The sequence below is a fragment of the Coenobita brevimanus genome, chromosome 61 (assembly GCF_032717465.1).
Source record: "Coenobita brevimanus isolate Jiangsu-jjx chromosome 61, ASM3271746v2, whole genome shotgun sequence".
Classification (NCBI taxonomy): Eukaryota; Metazoa; Arthropoda; class Malacostraca; order Decapoda; family Coenobitidae; genus Coenobita; species Coenobita brevimanus.
The window spans coordinates 25,662,228-25,687,210 of NC_137014.1; the positions used below are offsets into that span (position 1 = coordinate 25,662,228).

Consider the following 24,983-nt stretch of genomic DNA (forward strand, 5'->3'; position numbering starts at 1 on the left):
TAATAAATCTGGGTTAAATACAGCCCCCCTCCCCCCGACTGAACATCAGCTGTAGTGAATAGATGTATGTCCGGTTCTGGGTAAACATGGCATGTGCACCCTGCCATGTACTCAGAGGCTTACAGTATATGTATCTTTTGATTTACTTTATCAGCTGCATTGATGTAGCAGCCATGGCTCAGTGGGTTAGAGCACTGAAGGGTCAGAGGATCGAATCCAGGCAAGCATCACTGGTACACATCAGGAAGGGCATCCGGTCATAAAATGCTACACGCCCAAATCCAAAAGTCCTCTACCCAGGGGCAATGCCTTAGCCCTTCGGGATACCTGGCATAAAACCATTTTTTTTTTTTTTTTAATCAGTTGCACTGATCAAAACGTGATAACTTTAATTCTTTGCGGCTCGAGGGAAGCAGCCGCCGTACTGGCGATGACGTCAGTATTCATACTGCAGACAACACTCCATCACACAAGGCTTTACCAGTAACAGCGATAATAGTTGTCAAGATATTTACTGACATGGCCACTGTAGTCCAAACCACCCCCTTTGGGTATGTTGTGAAGGAATACCTTTCATGGTGTAAATGGGTGATACCTATTAGATAAGTAAATTGCAGTGAAATCGACTAGAAGTAGCTTACAGCTACACCATGCCTGAGCAATGCACGTACCTCATAAGGTGGAAAGTGTTTAATGTATGGTATACAGTATCAGTTGTATGTGTTTACATTGATATTATGCTTATGAATGTTTAATATCTGACCTCTTCATTATTAGTTTTCTGAAAGAATAGTTTAAGTGAGTGACTATGAACTTGATAGTAAAGTACCTTCAGGACGGTGTGACAAAATACCAAATCACCAGTCATTTACCAAATCAGCTCCTAATCTGCACTTTTAATAGGTATTATAGATTTTATCACCATATATGAATCATACAAACCTAATTATCTGAAATCCAATCAAATTTTTTAGATTAATTTGTTAATAAAAAATCAGGATTACCGAAGTGTTTCTCCTATAGCTCAACAACCCACCTTGGCAGACTTCTACTTTGTATAAATATTAACATGCAAATACATTTACTTGCACTGTAAATCAGAATTTGTGCAAATCAGAAGTCTGTCAAGGCGCGCTGGCAATCTAAAGTAGAAATACTCGCTAACCTTAGCGTGTTTTCTTTCTGAATTCTAATTTTCTATTAACCCGTTAACTGCGCATGGCGGTTTTTTGGAGGTGTCCGTGGTGCGCAGACATTGGGGTAAAAACGAAATTTCCCAAAGGCCAAATTTTGTCTTAGGAATTGAGAGAACACATGCCAAAGTATATAGTAACGAAAATATTAGCTCAATATTTACCTTGGTAAAGCCATGGATGAACATCGAAGTGTCTGATTCCCCATTGGAATGTATGGTTTTCGTTTTCTTTTTCGGTTTCAGTTTCGGTTTTGGTTTTGAAGGCTCAAACATGCATGCATGGGTCGGCCTTGGTCACCATGGCACTATATTCTAAATTCACCTGCGCAGCCAGGGCTGTATTAAGCAGTCGCACTTGGAACAGCCAAGGCTGTATAGAGCAGTTAACGGGTTAACAGTTAAATTAAGCACATTATTTTTTACAATATTTCTCATAATTAGGTCTGTCTAATGAAGTTCCATTGCTATCTATAAAGCAGATTAACCAATTTCCCCCAATTTATGGTATCACCTATATGAAAACAGTCATAATGTTTTAGAAAACATCCCTGTTAGATACAAAGAATTACTGTATGTGACAAAGGCCATTGTTCTGGGGCCAGATTCTCAAACAAACTTACTATTAATTCCCTGTCATAACTCAAATTTTGATGTGCAAAAAGAACAAGAAACCTGGGAAGTTTTGGCACTCTCCAGTCTGGTCCTTCCTGCATAAACAAAATCCATCCATCCATCATCCAATCCTACATTGTCCCATGAGGAGCGTAGGAGCCCGGGGCTAGGCAGTAGATCCCGACATTTAAAATGAGAGTGATAAAAACTATGATAAATTTTTCTTTCACAACTACAATGTGGTTTTGCTGAAAACAAGAGAAAATGGAAGATTTGACACCTTCCTTGTCCCTCCTCCTGGTACAAATGACAGTTGCAAAAGGGAGCTGAAAGTCTGTTAATGGATCTTAATCTTAGAGGCTTTACATACCTTCTTCTGGTCTAGCGCCAGCCTAGTCAGCATGGTTTCATGTGATTGGGCCACCGCTTGCTTCACTGAGGAAGGTAAACGCAGACTGGGTTTTTCATAGCTGTGGAGGGGAACCTGGACATCCAAACAATTCACTGCATTAGTAATGCATACGACCACCTATCTACTAAACCTAACACAATTAGTCCTCATTTACAGATGTTGCACTTAAAAAATTCATAATTAACTTGCTGATGAATTAACAATTATTTTTCACTTTAAGTTCCTCACAATTTATTTAATGTTATTTTGGATTCTTTTAAATGTTGTGCATTTTAATTTTAACCCTTCAAATACAAATGTAGCATGCCTTAAGTTGATTAAATATTTATCTTTCAAATACAAATCAGGCATGTTTGAAGCTGATTAAACCTTTACCTTGAAATACAAATCAGGCATGTCTCAAGATGATTATCTCTTTATCCTTCACATAAAAATCAGGCACGACTTAAGTTGATTAGCTTAATGCCACACTCTGCCTTCACACATCCTAAACCTGGAGTGATGATTAACTTTACTATGCTGTGTAATGACTACAAACAATGGGGTGACTGAATATTCTTTCAATACTGCCTTCTGTCACAGAATGTTGAACCCTTTCATTACACTGACATGTTTTTAATTATACAGCAAGTGCTCACATAACATGCAATCACACGAAACTCACATAACATGGAAGGCAAAATTTGATGGCCAAATATGAGGCCCCTAATAACATAGTGTACCGAACGCCACATGTTGAAAACGGAGAAAAACGCAGTTAAAGTTGCGTAACTTTCAAAATGCCATAACTTTGGAACTAGTGAATATTATTTAGTGCTTTTCTTTATATTTTAGCTTGAAGTTCATACTTTCATGTCATGCTAATCTTGGTAGAAGAGAAATTGGTAGCATTCTGAAAGGTACAAGAATAACTGCGTTTTTCTTCAGTGTGATTATTGGGACAAAACGTACTCTCGGTAAGCATTTTTAACAATCAAACCAACCAAAGATATCAATGGGAAATGTTTACAAAAGCAAAACAGATGTATGTCATATATTTTCAGAAATTAAAAACCATTATAAAAAATGAAAATCTTTCATTTTAGCCATCTGGGAATAATGGTAAGCTCTTTTTCTGTTATGAGAAGGACCAGCAGCTTTCTGCTTACTATTAAAGCCACTCCTGTTCGCGAGACAATGAGAAAAAACACTACAACAGCTCTGAAAATAGCCAGTTAATCCAGGCAGTGTTCTAGGAAGACTGGTAAACAAAAAACTGTCATGTTGCGACAGATTCCCAGATCACAGTTGCCAATGTCTTGCTGAGCTCTCTGCCCTTCCGATTTTCTGTACATTATGGCTAACTTACCAGTAAAATCATGCAATTTTATGCTAAAACATTCCATTATGTTAGAATAATGGTATGATAATTAATAATGCTACATTATATAAAAATGCATGGCTGTGAGCATAAAGAAATGCTAATATCTGGTAACACCAGACAACACGTTGCTGGGAGGCACTCGGTACATGCTGTGACCAGCATGAAGGCTTGTCGACGCACTGAAGTGATGCGGGCAGTGAGACAATATTACAGAAGGGGAATTTGGACCCTAATGCCAGTTGCTTTCTGTACCTCATGGTTGCTTTCCAGATCAAAGAGGGTTTGGGATACATAGTGGTATAATTAACTCGGTTTCGCTTGCAATGGCGCTCGGTACACTATGTTACCAGGGGCCTCATATAGTCACAATGCAAAAATGACAGAAATTACCTGAGCAGAGGAAGCTGCCCATTTTTTTTTAACACCATACTACACGGCAACAATAGACATAATGCAGCCAGAGGCCCCAAATTATGGGTCAAACAGTCATAACGCAGCAAACTAGGGTCAAAATGCAGTGGGAACAGACACAACGCGGCCAGTGATAGTCATAGTGCGGGTTGCATCAGCCTATGACATATTGCTATCATGTGTCTGCGCAGGGTGTCGTCACGGTCCAGTGGGCATTCCTGCCCCTGCTGAGCCTACCATCTCCCAGTGCTCTGGTTGCACACATCCTCTGTGTGATCTCTGCTTTGTGTGTGTGTGTGTGTGTGTGTGTGTGTGTGTGTGTGTGTGTGTGTGTGTGTGTGTGTGTGTGTCACGAAATCCCACTTCACCTTCCCCAAGGAAGCTTCTATTCATGGTGATGAATCCTCCAGTGTTTGTATGCAATGAAGTCTTTATTAGGTAGGTAAATGTCCTATGGTCAGACTCAAATATGAAGTCCGTTTGGGTGGGGCCCGAGAGGGGATTTCCTTCTCTACAGCTCTGTCGCATCAACCCCAGTACCTATCTCTCTCTCTGTCATATATCAGCTATTTACTATTTGAAATTATATATTAAATGTTCTGTACTTATTAAATATATTATATAAGTCTATATAGTGCTACGAATGTGTCGCTTTTTAGGATAATAGCAATGATTTGTATAAATTCCACACCATGTGACAACGTCGCTTTCCGACGTTGCCAGAGGTCAAGGACACCCACCTCAGACTACAGGTGACCGGTCACTTCCTCCCTGATCCCCACCCACGATGGCAGCTACTCCGACTCGCTCTTGTGTGCTCCACAGTCGGGAGAAAGAACTTATTTACGATGGGAACAAGTATTTTTAGAAGAAAGATCAGAGAGAGGACTTATGCCTACTGGGGAAACTATCTATCTATCTATCTATTGCCAGACACCTCAATCCCGTTTGGGATGGCCACAAACAAATCGCCTCCAAGTCGCCCTGTCCCCCGCCATTTCACTGCCCTGCTCCCAACTCACACCCCCCTCTCTCATATACCTCTCCACCCCATCCCTCCATCTCATCCTCGGCCTCCCCCTCCCTCTTCCCCCCTCCACCTCACTCACATATACTCTCTTCGTCAGTCTTTCACCCTCCATCCTCTCCACATGGCCAAACCACCTCAGTGTGTTCCTCATAACACTTCCTATCACATCCGCATCCACACCACAACGCTCCTTTATATCCTCATTCATCAGCCTGTCTCTCCACGTGACTCCACAGGCTTCTCTTAAATAACTCATTTCCACTGCTCTCACTCTTGACTTGTGTCCTTCCAACAATGTCCAAGCTTCACTTCCGTACGTTAAAGTTGGTATCACAATACTGTCATGTAGTAACTTTTTCAATTCCATGCTCACTTCCCTGTTTCTTATCACTGCTTTCAAGGAACCAGCAATCTTTCTTCCCTGCTGTACCCTTTCAAGCACTTCACCCTCCAAACCTCCATCCTTACTCATCACACTACCCAAATACTTAAACGTACTCACATTTTCCAATTCCTCACCATCCGACCTCGCTGTACATTCACTGACTTCACCTCTCTCAAAGACCATCACTTTACTCTTCCCTACATTCACCTTTAGGTTCCGTTTCTTACACACTCTCTCAAACTCATCCACCAAGCCTTGCAGCTCCCCTTCGTCTTCACTCAACAACACAGTATCATCTGCAAACAACCGTACAGGGAGTTTCCAAACACTATCCTCTCTCACCAGGGCCACTCCAACATCCACTACCCTACCTTGTACCTCTTTTATTGCCCCATCCATGTACAGATTGAACAACCATGGAGACATTACACATCCCTGTTTCAAACCAACTTTCAAAGAGAAAAATTCACTTAGTTCACCATCCACACGCACTGCAGCCTTGGCACCATCGTACATACTCTTCACAGCATTCAACAACTTCCCATCTACTCCATATATTCTTAACACTTTCCACAATCCTTGTCTATCCACCCTGTCATATGCTTTCTCCAAATCCATGAAAGCCGCATACAACTTCTTTCCCTTCTCTAGAAACTTTTCCACTAAAGATCTAAGAATGAATATCTGATCTACACAACCTCTTCCCTTCCTAAAGCCTCCCTGTTCTTCTCCAATTAATTTCTCTGTTCTTTCTCTAACTCTGTCAATAAGTATCCTACCGTACACTTTTCCTATTATACTAAGAAGACAAATGCCCCTATGATTACCACACACTTCTTTTTCCCCTTTTCCTTTGTACAAGGGAATAATTATACCTGACTTCCAATCCTCCGGGACTCTACCTTCCTCCCAGGCCAATCTGCACATCTTCCACATCCATTCTACTACTATCTCTCCCCCATGCTTCAGCATTTCACCACACACTCCATCAATTCCCGGGGCTTTCCCCGATTTAACTTTCTTCATTGCTTCCACAACTTCTATCCTACTGTCTTCTCACCTCCCTCCTTCTCCCAGCCATTCCCCAGCCACTTATACTCGCATTACTTCCATCCTCTATGTTCAACAATTCCTTAAAGTGTTCTCTCCATCTGCTCACTTTTTCTCCCTTCTCCACTAGTAATCTACCATTTTTATCTTTCACTCCCCTGCTAACTTCACTTCCACCCTGTCTTACTCTTTTCACTTCTCTCCAGAACATTTTCTTACAGTCCCTCCACTTTACACTCAAATTCCTTCCAAATTCCTCATCCACCCTCTTCTTACTCTCTCTTACTAATCTTTTCACCTCTCTCTTCCTTTCCACATATAACTCTCTCTTCCGCCTCTCAACTTCTTCCACGCCCCTATTTCTCACCCATTCATTGTATGCTTTCTTCTTTTGTGCCACAGCCTGTTTCACCTCTTCAGTCCACCACGCTGTTCCTTGCACCCCCCTCCGCCTTCTCTTCCTTCGACACACCACATCACATGCTGCACATATTTCTTCTGTAAATATCTTACACACACCTTCCATGTCTCCCATCTGCTCCAATTCATATTTGCCCAATCGTTCCTCCACTTCTCTCTTATACTCTGCCTTTTTCTCATCCTCTTGTAACCTTTCCACTCTCCTTGCAACTACTCCTTCCTCTCGTCTTTCCCTTCTTCTATTCCTCCATCTCACTTGCATCCTAATTCTGGCCACCACCAAGTAGTGGTCAGAAAGTCCACTCCCCCAACCTCTATACACTCTTGCATCCTTTACACATCTTCGCATCCTTTCATCCACACACACATAATCAATCATTGCCTTCCTTTCATTCAGTTCACCACCCACCCTTCTCATCACTCGCCATGTATACCTGTGGATCATTTTATGCCTGAAGAGGGTATTGGCTATCACCAACCCCCTCCCAGCACAAATGTCCACTGGGGAAACCTCTATAAACCTCTATAAAAAAAACGCGCCAAGACTTTTACCTCAGTGGTGATGTGGAAAAAAGGTCGAAACAATATAGAAGAAAACAAAACTTATAAATATATTAAAGCTTTCTCAATCAACTGAGAGAGAGAGAGAGAGAGAGAGAGAGAGGAAACAATATAGAAGAAAACAAAACTTATAAATATATTAGAACTTTGTCAATCAACTGAGAGAGAGAGAGAGAGAGAGAGAGAGAGAGAGAGAGAGACAGAGAGACAGAGAGAGAGAGGAGGTTTGGCAGAGCTGTAGAGAGGGAAATCCCCGCGCGGGCCCCACCCAAACGGACTTCATATTTGAGTCTGAGCATAGAGGAAAAAAAAAAAAAAATGAAAATTGCCCCAAAAGGTGAAATTGGGGCTGGCTTAAGTACCATGAAACCATTTAACATGTATACATATTGCCCAATAATGCGGAATTCTCATAAGGCAGGACCTTCCAGGTATAATATTCCTATGTTACGTGAATGCGTGCTATAATCTTGTTATCACCATGTGATTTTATTCAGCTTAGGAGAAACTTTTTGAAGAATCTGGGCTAAATCTAGCTTCCGTTAATCTTTTCATTATAACAGGGTTTCCCCTAAACTACATATAGTCTGGTGATAGCAATAAATAAGGTATAAGTGATGCATTCGGGTCAAAGAAGTTAAACCCATTATGCATCACGGACTTTCTAAGTTCCCGCATTCTGTTACTCGAGAAGAGATGAACAGTATGGCACACAGACTGGGACAGAACCAGTGTGTAGCAGACGTCCAATAGTTGGTACACCTAAAACCTTGACATATTCACATGCTTGTTAGTGGCAGTAATATGTATGAATGAACAGGATGGCAAATATTAGTTGAAATGGCTACATAACTGTAATGGATCAATGTTAGAAAATGTGGCAAGACTTTTGCCTCACACTGAAACTGTACAGTACTCACCCAAGTTCAAATGCAACATAGCATACCCTCATACCATACTCAAGTAGAGGAGCTAACTCCTTCTGTCATCTTATCCTCTCTCATTACTCTAGCTAATTTTTATGTTTGCCAACTTAAAAGTTTTCAATACCATCAGTTGCATCAGTTTCCATAGCGATTTAGAAAATCATTTTTTTCATCATCATGTTCATCCTCATCTTCATCCTCCTCATTATGATCAATGTATTTCCCCTTCAAAATGGGAACACTAAGAACAAGAAACAGGAAAAGGAAGCATAAAAACAGGGAATTATCAAATTAAAACTCAGTAATACAGAGTAGTGTATAAATTAAGCTCAGTAAAATAGGCAACACATCCAGATATTCATTATTCAACCTTTCACAATTCTCCTTCTCTGTTCCACCTCACAGGCCAAGCCATCCATATTTTTTTTTTTTTTTTTTTTCTATACAGTTAACCAATGTTCCAGTAATAATGCAACTCCACTGATGATTAAGTTAATAAAGTGATGCAGCTTTTGTTACATGTATTTCAACAAAATTTTTTATCCATCTATTTCTAATCATCATCACTATCAACATCACCATGCTAGGAACTCCCAGATAGAAGATGGCCATGACAGAATCACCTCCAGGCTCCTGTATCCACACACGTCTCTCTCACTCAGTCAAACACTCTTCTTCTCCCTTCTCTCTCACCAATATACTGCTCCTTTCTTTTCTTTCATAACATATTTTTATCCACTCATTTCTAATCGTACTGTCCTTTATATCCACTGCAAATTATTTTGCATCTGTAATTTCCACGCCCCACTTTTTCACCATTATTAATCCTTATCCAGCCATCTTCATCATGGCTTTCTATACCTCCTCCCACCCCAAAAGTCATTCCCAGACTGCTCTCCCTTCTTGCAACATTACTTATATGTATTTTCTTTGTGGTGATTGATCAGGTCAGGTCCCCTGATGTGCTACTGATACCATGTAACTCAAAACTACCTGTGTTATGATCACACTGTCAACAACTACACTGAAAACCCCACCCCCCACTGGTTTTGCCCAGTGAGGACGGTGCCTAGACACCCAGTGAGCCAAAACCATGACCTGTCAAAGGACAGACGGGCTTCCACACCAACAGCCACCTAGAAGGGTAGGTGGAGTTTGTTAGCCTTGGCTGGCAATCCACCTAGGGGAAAGAAAGCTCTGAAAGCAAACCTGGGGTTATGTGCTACGGGTGGTGTCCCCCAGCGTCCCCGAATTTTTTAATTCTTTCTCAAAACTGAAAATTCAAAGAACCTCGGAGGGTCCAATAACTGCCCAGGGCCCCAAACAAGTGGATAGGTTCATATGACTGTCTGGAATGTGAGAAGCATGAATGAGGAGAATAACAGTGTGGAAGTGATGAATACAGAGATCCTGTGGTTATTGCAAACATGGTAAGAGTGGTTTTCTTTATCACTGGTAGATAACTATCTGCACTCCTGCCATTATGGCACATTTTTTGGCTAAAAAACTTCATTATCACACACCTGCTGACAATGATGGTGCAAAATCTGTGGTTCCTGAAGGCTCTGAGGGATTCAAAGATGAGGTCCTACTGGAGGAGATAATCCCAGGGGGTGACGACCACTAAATCTCCACCCCCCTAGCCTCACAACCCCGTCTTCAAGCCCACCTCAGGTCAATATATGGTGTTTCATCCTTATTGTGCCATTTTCATTTTCTATTAACCTAATCATGTTTATGTGTGTGTCTGATACTTACCATAACAGTATGTGTGTACACTATTTGGTGGTTTTTATTTTTTTTTATTTTTTTATTTTCTATTTTTTTTTTAAGGAAGGAACCAAAGGCCACAAGCCTGCAAAATGTTCCCTCCAAGAAAAAACAAAAACAAGATAACAGAGGGCCGAAATCAAGGTCCGTACATTTCGGGATGCCTGGAGATACTGTGATTGAAAAACTGGAAATCAGAAGCAGTAGGAAATACGGACAGAGGAAGACAGTTCCAGAGCTGACCTGTTGCATATATGAAGGACTGGGAGGAATGTTTAACTCTTGCATTAAAGAGATGGACAGAAAAGGGTGTCACACACCTGTCGTAGTGGTGGAGGGATGCAAGCAGGCAGTTCAGAGGAGCAGTGCAACAGTGCGGCGAAGAGACAGAGGTTCAAGGGAGCCAGTATGAGAAGGAGAGTTAATGGGACAAAAAGCCTCTGACTCCACTTTGTTAAGAGGAGCTGTATATGGGGAGCCTCCCCACACAGGAGAGTTATACTCTACACAGGGGCGAAAAAAAAAAAAATGTGTAGAAAGTCAACAACCGTGCTAGGGTAAACAAGACATGGAGTCAGCTTAGCATACCTAATCTCTTGGAAGCAGATTTTACATGAGAGGTACAATAAAACCTCACCATTACAAACTAATTGGGATCCAGGCCATTCCAAAAAAGTGAAATTCCGATAAAAGCAGCTTCCGGACTTCCCCCTGCTGATCCGGACTTTTTCTGATATATCAGACATCAGTCCAGATCACATCAATGGTTTTTAATTTTCACTACCATTGCAGTACTGTACTGTATTATACATTCACTAAAATAATCAAATATTATTTGGCTGCACCAGTTGATCTGCACATTCTTTTCGTATCCATCCAGCAATGCCATATATGACTCCCTCACCAATTGTAACATTTCATTTCTATCAACTACTATCTCAGATAACTGCTGAGCCCTCCCTTCTTCACTTGACCTCCTAAAATTTACCTTCACTTACAAACGTGTCAAGTGGGGTTGGTGGAGGAGTAGTGCCCCTCCCTGTAAAACAATTAACTCTAAGCCTTGGCCACCCCGTTTGGGATACATGGCGTCTGGCAATGAATGAATGAAAAAACTTACAAATACTGATTACAGTTTATTGTTCATTGTCTCATATCCTCATCCTTATCATATCACCTCCCCATCTCTCAGTCTCACCACTGTATCCCTTACTTTCATTTTCCCATTTACAAATTTGTAGAACAATTTTGGTTCCTTCTTAGTTTTAGGCACTATGTCCTTCTCAGATTTAACTTCTTCCTCTCCTCTTTGTACCTGTACACTGTAATTTCTTGTCTCCTTCCACACTCTCTTGCTATGTCTTCTTTGTAGCCTTTTCCACGTTGTATTTCATTTCTCTCCTACCAACATACATCTATAATTAAACTATTCCTTTTTTCTATCCATTTATATAGCAAATTTTGGGACATATCTACTAATACAGTAAAAGTCCTATTATTCAGCAGCTGATTATTCAGTAGATCCGACATTTTGGCAGTTTTGAGAAATAGTCCCATTAACGAAAATCTTTGATTGTTCGGCAGATGTCTGGAATAATCTTGGCAGTCCAGGAAGTGTTATCTGTGACTTGTAGGCCTAATGTTTCATTACACTTCTGTATGTTCACCAATTTCTATATTTTTCAGATTCAGGTATAGTACTGTATTGTTTACAATATTGCACAGTAATCCCTCTAATATCCGAACGCCCAATATCCGAACATCCCCACTAACCGGACATAATCCTCCTGGGATCCAATATTCCCAAAATGGGCCAAAAACCACAAAAAATTCGAAAAAAATCTGACTTTTTTCCCTCCCATAATTTGAAATTCCCGCCTGGCGCCAAACAGCTGTTACACCATGGTCCCTTCACCCCTTCCTTCCTCCCCCTCCCCCCTCCCCTGTCATGTTGCCATTTGGTATTTTTCATTACCAAGTGTGGGCCTTTTTGGTAATGAAAAATTCGTTTGGTAATGAATTAGAATAATGCATTACCAAATGGATTTTTCACATGTATGAGGATACACGGGATGGAGATGGTGGATTGTTTGCTCTCTCTGATTAATCTGCTACCCTACATAGTGTGAAAATAATCAACATGGTGTTAGTTATAAGGAGAGTGATTACATGTATTTCCACTTGTATATATAATTAGTGAAGAATATATGCTAGCTTTACGAATTTGGTAATGAAAAGTTATATTTGACAATGAAAGTTGAGGAGATTGGTAATGTGGCTGTTGCGATCTGGCAACTCTGTTACCCCACCAACATCAACAGTCACAGCTTAACTCCGATGGAGAGCAGATACTCATAACAGTGCAAGCCACAGATGCTTGTTTTTTGTGAATAAACAGTGAATAAACTGCAATACCTTGCCACTAGAACACACAGGAATTTACAGTGTTGTGCAGTGTTAAGAAATTAGAATTTAGAGTGCAGAGGATTAACTGTGGACTGCAAACTGGCGGTTCAAACCAGTCCAAGAGCAAGGGACTTGTAAGTACCCAGAATGTTTAATATTGTATAAACTCACCTCTAAAACCTCACTTTATGGTTCTTTTGCATTTATTTCAGTCTTTTATGTCCCTTATTGGTGTGATTTGGGTCTTAAATAGGTGCAATGCATGTCCAGAGGGAGTTGTATAGGTGTTTTTCAGAGTTAGGGTCCATAAGTACAAGTCCATAAACTGGGGCCCAATATCCGGACAGGACCACTATCCGGACCTGCCTATGGCTCTATTGATCCGGATATTGGAGGGGTTACTGTATCATACAGTACAGTAACCACCCCCACCACATTAGCGAGGGTTACGTTTCAAGCCCCCTCGCTAATTCTTGAAATTCGTTCATTCTTGACGCCTTCCTGAAAATGACATTTATCGGTAACTGCACAGCCCACGAACCAATGATACTGTAATGCATTACCCATAAATAAATGTTGCCTGTTAAATCAGTTTCCCCATTGTTTTTAGCTGTACGGCTGTGACAGCTCTAGTATTTTTATTCCTTGGCATAATGGTGGAAGGGACTGTCCTGTTTAACTAAACCTATTATAACCGAGTTTAACTGTACCTAGTAATTTAACCAAACCTAACCTAACCTAAAGTCAGAAAAATACTTAAAATTAAACTGGAGCAATATGAATTGGTAAGGTCTCTCTGATGAAAGTTAAATGTACATTTAGCACTCATTCTTTTGTTCGTTTTTGTGTTTAATGTGAAAGAGTGGGTATTGATGCAAACAGTAATACAGGTAACTCGCACGGAACACGAGGGTTTCGTTCCTACCGTGCCGTGTTAGGTGCGAAATCGCATATATTTAAACTACTCCGTATTTTGCTCCCTAGACCCCCCAAATGTGTTGTTTTGCTGTTATCTGTCACTAGAAAGCACTTTAAGTGGTTAGAAGGTTTATTTAATGTTATAACTCACAAATACAGTACTCCTGAGCAAAACTTCAACACACAAATACTGTACGTAAACACAAGGAAACATTCCGACGCCGATCATAGGTAATAAATTAGGTTAACTGGTACCAGTGCTTTAACCTACAAGTACATACCAGAACAGTACATATTTAACTTAGAAATGCAGTACTGTGATATCGAATGATTTCAGTACATAATCTGTTAGGAATGGCTGGAAAAAAAAAATGTTATGAATACATTTTCACCTTTTTGATATATGTTTATGGTAGTTTCGAGTTATTTATTACGTTATCGTTGTGCCCATGCTTGGAAAAGGGAGCGAAAGAGTTGAATTTTCAGTCCTAAATGAGAAAACTGCACGTCCTCCAAGGCTAGACTCCGCCACGGGAGAATAAAGTGGAGGGTCAGTCCGATTAGCAATAAGGAAGTTGTGTCACAACTTCCAGCTCCCACACCACGAGAATGGCTAAAAATAGAATCGTAATGCAGTTTCAGAACTAACAATAAGTCTAATTATTACGAATACAGATACAAAGCAGAAATAAATACGTTTACAGACAGGGAAAACGTATTTCTTCCGTCATAACATGTTCATCTTTCTCAATCATTTTACGTTCATCTTTATCATTTTACCTTGTTATTTTCGCAATATATATTGCTGTCTCGTAAACAGGGTGGTTGTTTGTGTTTTGCAAGGGAGGAAAAAGGTTGTATTTTCTGTCTGGGTCGAGATAATGGGTGTAACTATGTGTGGTTAGGCATGGCCACGAGCGAAAAAATCGTACATCCACTCATCACGATAGCCGGTGGTGAACTGACAGTTGAGTGACAGATGATACATGAGACGGTGAAGTCAAGGTCATGTCCCAGATTTTCGTTCACTTCCCGAAAGTTTTCACAGTTTTCTACAAGTTGCAAACCATTACAGCAAACCATTACAGCAAACCTGAGCAAATAGGTAAAGATACCAAGACAAAAATGTATTTTTCTCTTATTATAAGTCTTTAACGAACAAACAAACAAAAGGCAATATTCCGACGCCGATCATGGGTAATCATATAAATCAGGTTAACTGGTTACAAGGCTTTATTTAATGCTTTAATTGCTTACAAGTACATACCAGAACAGTAAATATTTAACTTACAAATACAGTACTGTAGAAAAGCAGTACAGTAAGAGTTTAACGAACAAACAAAAAAGGCAATATTCCGACGCCGATCATGGGTAATCATATAATTCGGGTTATCTGGTTACAAGGCTTTATTTAATGATTTAACTTTATTTAAGTGCTTACAAGTACAGTACATACGAGAACAGTAAATATTTAACTTACAAATACTGAACAGCACTGTGGAAAAAACGAACAAATAAAAAAGGCAATATTCTGACGCCTATCAGGTAAACTGGTTATAAGACTATTTCTTGCTTTAACGTTATTTAATAGTACTTTAAGTTGCACATAAACTTACCAGAACAGTACAGTACTGTAAATATTTAACTTACAAATACTGTGCTTCTGTACTCGGGAATGTCTCACTCACTGAATAATTTCCCGCCTAGATCGTCACGTAATCAAAACAAACCGCGCGCTGCGGTGACGTTCGAGGATTTGATCTTTCAAAGGCCTCTCCTGCGTTAATTTGTAGTTTTCATAATGGTTTTTTAATCTTACGTTGTCTTATATGTATCCCAGCCCTTACCGTGTATAATTGCGAGCGCGTTCCGTGAGATCGTGTTCCGTGCGAGTTACCTGTATATCCCATTAACCCCTTAATAACCTCCAGCATTGAACAACCCTTTACAGTACCATTGTCAGTGATGTCAAGTTAGTGTGAGCTATAAAGAAAACTGAACAGTTATGGGGAGGGAAAGAAAGTCACTGGTATGTTTACACGACTCTACGCAATGGTTCCAAGCAGTCAGGCGGTCGGTTAATCTCAGATGTTTTCGCCCATTTGGTAAATGTACTGTAACTTTATCAATTTTTCTGTGACTCATAGCGAATCATAGCATGGGTTTAGGAAGCTAAATAACACATTGCTAGGTGAGCCAGATGATTATCTTAACATCTTTAAGAAAAATAAATTGATTTCAGAAGAATGGAAGACACTTACTCTACATACTCAGAAAGGGATTAAGTTTCTAAGAAAGGGATTAAGTTTCTTCCATTTTCTTAACCCTAGTTCAGTAGCGTTGTCCAGGATTCCAAATTTAGGCCTACTTTGCGTTGTGGAGGAGACGCTCCAAGGCCTACGGCGCTCAGCTGCCATGACATTTCAGTTTGTACTCTGTCCTGTGTGTGTGAGGTGTGTTCGTGTTGCTCCCGTTTTTTTTCTCATCTGCTGTAGCCAATTGTCTGGTATTCCGTACAACGTTTTTAAAATAGGACCTTGTAAGTATGCCTACGAAACATATCATGTAATGTGTCGAATTTTGTCTAGGGAGGCCGGAGCATATCGGGGGATGTCTGGACTTCATATGTGGCACAAGTCACCATCAGGCAACATTGTGGCTGGCAGTGGTGAAAAGATTACAAGGATGTAGCATTGTTTGTCATTTTTACACATTTTTTGTTTTATTTTTTATGTTGTTTTAGTTAAATACATTTAGTTCATAGTTCCTAGAGTTAAGATTAGCCTCTAATTTAAGTGAAAAATTTAAAAAATAAACTGTACCATTCCTATATGTATATTTCTACCCCCAAAGTTTGTCCGGGATTCTGGACATCGCTAGTAGGCACGTGATGCGACAGCGCTACTATTCCAGGGTTAAAGATGTGAAGATAATCGTCTGGCGCACCTAGCAATGTGCTATTTAGCTTCCTAAACCCATGCTATGATTCACTATGATTCACGGGAGAAATTACAAAGTTACGGTGCATTTACCAAATGGGCGAAAACATCTGAGATTAACTGACCCCCTGACTGCTTGGAATCGTAGCGTAGAGTCGTGTAAACATACCAGTGACCTTTGTTCCCTTCCCATAATTGTTCACAGTTTTTTAATAGCTCACTAACTCGACATCACTGACATCGGTACTGTAAAGGGTTGTTCGTTGCCGGAGGTTATTAAGGGGTTAATGGAATACATTACTGTTTGCATCAATACTCTCCCTTTCACATGTAAACAAAAAAATGAACAAAAGAATGAGTGCTAAATGTACATTTAACTTTCATCAGTTTGGACATGTGGAGAGAATGGAGAATGAAAGACTGACTAAGAGGGTGTATGTAGGTGAGGTGGAGGGAGGGAGAGGGAGGGGTAGACCTAGGATGAGGTGTAGGGATGGAGTTGAGAGGTATATGAGGGAAGGGGGGGGTGAGTTGGGGGGAGGGTAATCAAATGGTGGGTGACAGAGTGACTTGGAGGCGTTTTGTCTGCGGCCACCCTTTGCGGGATTAGGGCGTCGGGCTATAGATAGATAGATAGATAGAACTTTCATCAGAAAGACCTTACCAATTCATATTCCTTCACTTTATTTTATGTAATTTTCCGACTATTTTATTTTGTGTTTGGAAAAAGTACTGTATACAGTACTCACTCCAAACATATTTGTAATAATATAAGTAGTGATGAGTTCACCAATACAAGTGATGTACCGAGCTGGTAGGTAATACTGCGTATCATTTCGGCCATCCAGGAAGTGTTATCTGACTTGTAGGCCTATTGTGTCATTACACTCGTCTATGTTCACTAATTTATATATATATTTCAGATTCAGGTATAGTACCATATTGATTGCAGTACAATAAAGTATACAGTACTCTCTCCAACACAGTTGTAATACCATAAGTGGTGATGACAGTGTTCACCAATATATTTAAGGTACTGAGTGGGTAGGTTTTTTATTATTCGGCAAATCCAACTTCTCGGCATCATCCAGTCCCATAGATGCTGAATAATAGGACTTTTACTGTACCTTCATATATATTCATCATAATTCCATATTTCTCATGGATATTTTTCATCACTGTCATTTTGCTTCAATCTGCATTAACAAAATAAATTGTTAGGGAATCTGAGTCTGCTTCTCCATAGTTTTGTCTATCCTGTTTATGCATTTCTCTTCTCACTTTTGTGTCTTTCACCAACGCTTGCAGTTCAATGACAAAATGATCACTTTTCCCCACAGCACAATGGTATAATAAACACATCATGGGATCTTTTGTAAATATCAAATCCAACAACAATGGTTCATAATCTCCTCTTATTCTTGTATTTTCCATGACTTGGTGTGTTAGCATATATTCTATCATGAGGTCCATTACATTGTATGCCCAAAATTCTTCATTCATCCCTCCATCTAATCCTTCCCAATTCACCTCCCTGCAATTAAAATCTCCAGTCAACACCAACCTACTATTTCTTCTAATCACTCCTGCATACACATCTAGGGACTTTCTCATCAAACATTCATATTCCTCTCTTCTCCACACCCATGTCAGAGGAGGGATAGACATTGTAACTATACCCAGTCTTCTACTTTGATCTTGTATTTCCATCTCCATCACCTCTGCTATGTTATACCAAAGATCTATTCTTCTTGCCGTTATTTTTTATGAGTAACGACCAGAACACCTCCATCAAATTTTTCTCCTCCTTCCTTCCTCCATACATTACAGTCATTCCATTCTGGCACATTTGTACCAATGTTACTATTCAATTTGGTTTTGGTTAGGTATATAATGTCTGGTTCCTTCTTTTTTATATAATCACTTAACTCCATTATCTTGGGTACGAACCCGTCCACATTACCAAACAGTTTTAATGTTGCATACTTCATCTACCTTACTCATTTGCTCTGTTACATTTTCTTTCCTGTTCTTTTCCTTTAGCCTTCTTACTTCCTTGTTTTATATACAACCTCTTGACTCTAATATCAATCACTCTCCAAAAATAACTTCTTTTGTTCATTTTGTCCTCTCATACTTTTTTTTTTTTTTTTGGCCATTTCCTGCACTGATTTTACATCCTCCCTTTTGTCCTCATTTAAAACCCTCCTTACGAAAATATTTTTGCACTCTTCTATATTACTGAGTCTCCATGAGACATCTAAATTTCCTTGGCAGCATGTGTCACACTCAGCTTCAGTCTAATTGGCCTGCTCTTCCCTTCTTATACTTGCCTAACCTCACTTTCTCAACCTTTTGTCCCCAGTCTGTGCCCTCATTATTAATGCCAATCAACACTTGCCTAGCTCTTTCCATCTCCTCTTTCATTTTTATCTGTTTTATTTGCTGTTCTTTCCCACAGTCACCAAATATGAACACACATCCACATCTTTCCACTGTGCCTTATACCACCTTTTCTTTCTTCTGTACAATCTTAACCCATCCTGTCCGAGTGTCATGTATATGTGTCCTCCCAGGACCGTCCAGGTGACACGTATACGTGACCTATAGTAGTGTCTCGTGGCATTGCCTGAATATTCACCTGGTTATTTCCACCTCACGCAGCCACTGGCAACCCTCCTGCATGCATCTGAGTCATGCTCCAGTTATCTGCGTACCTCCGTAATGGATAAATCTACGCAAAAAGTTTTCCCTGTGTCCGGATCCTTGGCTCAGCGCCCGCTGCTGCCAACTTCAACACATATGAAGTCCAAAGGCCAGAAAAGAAAAGGCCCTAATGACAGTACGATAGGGAGAGAACTCGAGGTGACATTATCACCAACTGTGAGTGGAGAAAGTGACTCTTCCTCTCAGGAAAGCGACTGCCATAATGAGTGTTGATATTTATGCATGATGTGAGGAGGGTGGAGGACGTGACTCCTCCACTGTGCACCCATCATTTCCCCCGTACATTCATCTGCTATTTCCGATGATGGGAATGGTTCAGAGAGTACTAACAATCCTGGTGAGGGGGATAATGGCAGGGACAAGGAGATGGAAGAGGAGGCAGGGAGTGGAGAATGGGAGGAGGTGGAGGAGGAAACGAGGTGTGTCGAGCCTCACACCACCCCTCTGTCTATTTATGTGAAGCAGAAAGTTTGTTTCAAGATGAAATCAGTGCCTTTTATTTTTAACTGAAAGTTTCCATGTTATGTATGTCTGTTATGATGAAAAAGTAAAAATCACAGGAAAAAAAAACTGTTATAGTGGAAATGTAGTAGAGTGGAGAAAGGGAGGAGGGAGGAAGAAACGCGGTGCCTCGCATCACCGCTCTGTCTATTTATGTGAATAATGGAAGTAGAAACTTTGTTTCATGATGAAATCAGTGCCTTATATTTTACTGAAAATTTTTATGTGTACATTTATTATGATGAAAAAGTCTAAATCACAGGAAAAAAAAAATCTGTTATGGTGGAAAATACAATTTCGATTATGGACAGTACGTGTATAACTATTTTGTTCAGAATATATATATATATATATATATATATATTTTTTTTTTGCAGTAGTAGTAGTAGTAACGCACTGTTGCATCATTATCTCTTTATCGCTGCTTCATTGGTCACTGCTCCTCTCAACTGTCTGCTTGCATCCCTCCACCTCTATGACAGGTGCGTAGCACACGTCTAGCAACAAACTCTCATCCCTTTTCTGTCCAACTCTCTAATGCATGAGTTATCCATTACTCCCAGTCCTTCATTTATGCAACAGGTCAACTCTGGAACTGCCTCCCTCTGTTTGTATTTCCAACTTCCTATGATCCCCAGTCTTTCAAACACAGTGTGTCCAGCCATCTCGATGTGAACGGATCTTGAACTTGGCTCTCTTTTGCACTGTTTTTGTTTTTTTCTTGGAAGCAATGGTTTGTGGGCTCCTGGCCTTTGGTTTCTTCTTTCTTGGATAAAATAAGTTGTAGTAGTAGTGGCAGTATTTGTAGTAGTAGTAGTAGCAGCAGTGGTAGTTGTAGTAGTAATAGTAGCAACTCCAGTACTGGTAGCTGTATTAGTAGTGGTTGTAGTAATAGGAGTATTATCTGTAGTACTGTAGTTGTAATACCCAGACTTCTAGTCACACAGCAGTGCTAGAAGTGAGCAACAGTGCAAGCCAAAAATACATCTCCGTGTGTGTGTTCTTACCTTACCTAATTGTTCTTACCTAATTGTATCATTACAGGAATGAGTCAAGCTCATACTGTCCCGTGTCTTAAACCATATTTATTGTACATATCCTTAAATTTGTGAACTGTTTTGGTACACACTATTTCATTTGGTAGTGCATTCCACTGATCAATTGCTCTGTTTGTAAAACTGAATTTCCTTACGTCTTTATCACCTCTCTTCTTATGCAGTTTTTTGCAGTGTCCTCTTGCTGATGCTTCCCCATATGCTAAGTAATGATTTATGTCTATTTTCTCCTTCCCTGATAGCATTTATATAGCATTATCATGTCACCTCTTTTCCTTCTCTCCTGTAGTGTTGGTAGATTCAGTTTATTTAGTCATTCTTCATAGCTTAGATCCCTTAAGCTTGGTATCCATCTTGTAGCGGCCCTTTGAACTTTTTCAATCTTGTCTATGTGTTTTTTGAGATGAGGACTCCAGACTACTGATGCATACTCCAGGGTTGGTCTGATGAATGATGTTATCTTTCTTAGCATGTCTTCATTTATGTATGTGAATACTATTCTCATATTTGCAAGCAGTGTATACATGTTCCGTACCTTCTCACTGATGTGGTCAGCCGGAGACAGTCTGTTGTTGATAATCACACCTAGGTCCTTCTCTCTTTCTGGTGTGTGTAGGGTTTATTTCCTAACGTATAAGCCCAATCAGGTCTTTTTCCACTTTTACCAAACTTGATTACGTGACACTTGTCCACACTGAATTCCATTTGCCATGTATTACTCCACTCAAGAAGTTTATTTAATTCTTCTTGTAGCTCTTTACAAGAGTTTGTGTAAGTAATTCTCCTTTGTATTTTTGCATCATCTGCAAACATATTTTAGATAGCTTTCATTTCCAGTGCTACTGTCTATATCATTCATATACACTAAAAACATGATTGGTGCCAGCACTGAACCCTGTGGTACTCCACTAGTCACTTCTTTCCATGATGGGTAGTTTCCTCTTAGTACTGTTCTCATTTCTCTTTTTATGAGAAAGTCTTGCATCCAACAAAACAGTTTGCCTCGAATTCCTCCTTGATGGTACAGCTTCCATAAAAGTCTTTGGTGTGGTACTGTGTCAAAAGCTTTCTTGAAATCTAAATAGATACTGTCCACCCATCCTTCCCTTTCCTGTATTGTGTTTGTTACTCTGTCATAGTAGCTCAACAGATTAGTAACACATGATTTTCCTTTTCTGAAACCAAACTGTCTTTCTGTTATCATACTGTGTTCTTCTAGATGATTTACCCAAGCTTTTCTTATAAACTTTTCTAATACCTTGCTTACAATGCTGGTCAGTGATACTGGTCGGTAGTTGAGTGGATTTTGTCTATTTCCTTTCTTGAATAAGGGGACAATATTTGCTTTTTTCCAAATATCAGGTAATTTACCTTGACTCAAGTATTTCTTGAAAATTAAAAATAATGGTTTACGTAACTCCTTTGCACATTCTCGTAGTACCCAACATGAAATTTCATCAGGATCACTTGCTTTTCCTCTGTCTAATCTACTTAACTCCTCCTGTATTACTTTTTCTGCTATTTGTATATCTGGTAGTAAGTGTAGACATGCATGTTCCACATAGTCCCTCTCAAAAATTTTTTCTTCTGTAAAAACTAATTGGAAATTCTTATTTAGTGCTTCACAAATATCTTTCTCTTGTGTATAAGTGATTCCCTCGTCCGTAATTGATTGTATTATATCTTTTACTTTGGTTTTGCTTCTGATATAGCTGTAAAACAGCTTTGGTTGATCACTACTTTTATTTATTATATCCTCCTCAAACTGTTTTTGGGCTTCCCTCCTTATTCTTGTATAATCGTTTCTTGTCTGTTTGTAATTATTATACGCCCTTTCACTATTATGTCTTCTGTATCTATTCCACGACAAATCTCTTCTTTCTTTTGATTTTTTACATTCTGTATTGAACCATTTCTGTATTTTCTTATCTGCTTCTTTGTGCTGTGGGATGTACATCTGGACTCCTATTTCATAAAATTCACAGAATTTTTTATATACAGCATTTAAATCTTGTCCTCTAAGCTCATTTTCCCAATCAACTTCTAAGAAATACTTCTTTAGGTCTTGATAATTTCCGTTTTTATAGTTTAGGCTCTTTTTGTAACTGTCATTGCTGTTTACTATGTCATATGCTATCCTTAAGTTATAGTTTAGTACTGCATGATCGCTTTTGCCGAGTGGTGGGTGATATATTAAACTGTCAATATCATTTTCTTGCCTAGTAATATTAGATCTAGCACTGAAGGTACATCAAGTCCTCTTTTTCTGGTGGTTTCCCTCACATGTTGCGTTAGGAAGAACTCTTGTACGAGATCTAGGAGCTTTTGGTCCCAACAGCTTTCTTGGCTAATTATATCTAGAGTATTCCAATTTATATTTGTATTGAAATCTCCAGTTAGTATAATTCTTTCCGATTTCTCTTCCATTCTGTGTAGTAATGCTCTTAAACTCTGAATTGTACTCTCTGCCAGGTCCTCATATTCGTCTCTTTCCCATGTGTTTGATCTGGGTGGCATTACAAATTGGCTACAATTACTTTCCCTTCAGTTGTGTTGATCTCTACTGCAATCAGTTCTACTTGTGATGGTATATCTAGTTTTATTTCATTGACTTTTAGATTATTCTTAGTTAATATTATAATTCCTCCTCCTTTTTTTTAAGTTTCTGTCTCTTCTCCATATATTGTATTCCTCTAAGTTTAGTATGCCATTGGATATCGTTGGTGTTAATTTTGTTTTAGTTAGGCATATTATATGGGGTTCATTTTCTCTGACATAATCATTCATCTCTAATAATTTAGATACCATTCCATCCACATTGGAGTACATCAACTTAATCATCTTGTTTACATACTTGTCATGACTTGGTTCTACTACCTTCCTCCTTTTTATTCCCTCTTGTTTATGTACCACTTTCGTACCTGCAATCCTATTACTTTGTAGAAAAATGTGTTCCTCTCCTCTTCTGATCTTCCCTCATTTTTTGTTTTTGCTTCCTCCCTCTTCTCTTTCAGTAATTCCAGTTCCTCTTGTGTTAGGCATCTTTTTATCCATACATTTTTGAACTCCTCTTTTTCCATAAGATTCTTTGCATTTTTTAGTATCTCCTCCACAGTGTTTACACTCTGGAAAGTTACCTTTAGAGGTCTTGTCTTGCTTTTCTCATATTTCCCTAACCTTTTGTGTTCCTCTATGTCTTTACTACAGATTTCCTCTGATACTTCATTCAATAAGCTCATTACATTTGCCATCTCCTTTTTGTCTCTTCTGATCTTGTTTTTTACTTCTTCCTCTTTTATACCAGTGATTCCTATAGATTTTTTTATATCTACTGAATCTCTGACTAACTTTGGATTGTTTTGGATTATTGTTTTCACTTCCTTTTTAATGCTTTTTTCCTCCACCCTTGTTTCTAAGTCTTTCTTTACTTTCACCATTTCAGCATATGTGGTTTCCACATCATTTTTGTAGCTTTGCACAGCTTCATTCACCTGTGTTATCTTCTCCTCAGTATCACTGCTCTGGTCTATCAGACTGCTTACTTGCCTAATTGTCTGTATCATTTTTGAACTCTTCCATAATACTCTCGTGATTGACTACTGTACTTGCCATTTCACTCATTTTCCTCCTACGTGTACTCAATTCCACTGTTAGTTCACTGATGGTTGTGTCTTTCTTGTTGACCTCCCTTCCTAGTTTTTCTATTTCTTCATTTTGCAAGTGCATCTGCTTCTTTATTTCATCAATTTCATTCTGGAAAGCCATTTCCAGTTTGTGTACACGTTCAACGAGTCTATTGTGAGTCTCTATTTCAACCAGTTCTTGGTAGAAATCATTATCTTGCTTTCTACCTTTATCCCTTTCCTTTTCCAAATTTGCTTTACTAAAGAATGTGGCCATTTTGCAATACTAAAAGCACAGAGTACTTACATTCCCTGAGGCAGTTATATCCTAAACAAACAATCAGCTGATTGGGTGCATTCTTTCATTGCTTGGTTCTCTTTTCTGTTTGAACAAGTCTTGTTTAAACTTCTTTTTTTTTTTTTTTTAAATAATAAAAAATCATTTAGTCTAACCTGGCACAGAGCTTGACTCTTATAAAGATACTAATTTAGGTAATGCCACTGGCTGTGCTCGCTCGGTATGGAGCGCTGTCGGCGCACGTCTGTTCTCCTTGGTTGCTGCTGCTGTGTGTGTGTGTGTGTGTGTGTGTGTGTGTGTGTGTGTGTGTGTGTGTGTGTGTGTGTGTGTGTGTGTGTGTGTGTGTGTGTGAACAGGATAAAAAGACATGGTGATCTGCTA

The 24,983-nt window shown here is 39.4% G+C and overlaps 1 protein-coding gene across 1 annotated transcript in view; it reads right to left on the bottom strand.

The window, feature by feature from the left end:
* LOC145403713 (PX domain-containing protein kinase-like protein) overlaps positions 1–24,983 on the bottom strand; it is a 1,006,790-nt gene that overhangs the window by 334,347 nt on the left and 647,460 nt on the right. The window contains exon 9 of the mRNA XM_080275395.1: positions 2,178–2,291. Within this exon, the coding sequence (XP_080131521.1) occupies positions 2,178–2,291 (114 nt within the window). The remainder of the gene's footprint in view (positions 1–2,177; positions 2,292–24,983) is intronic.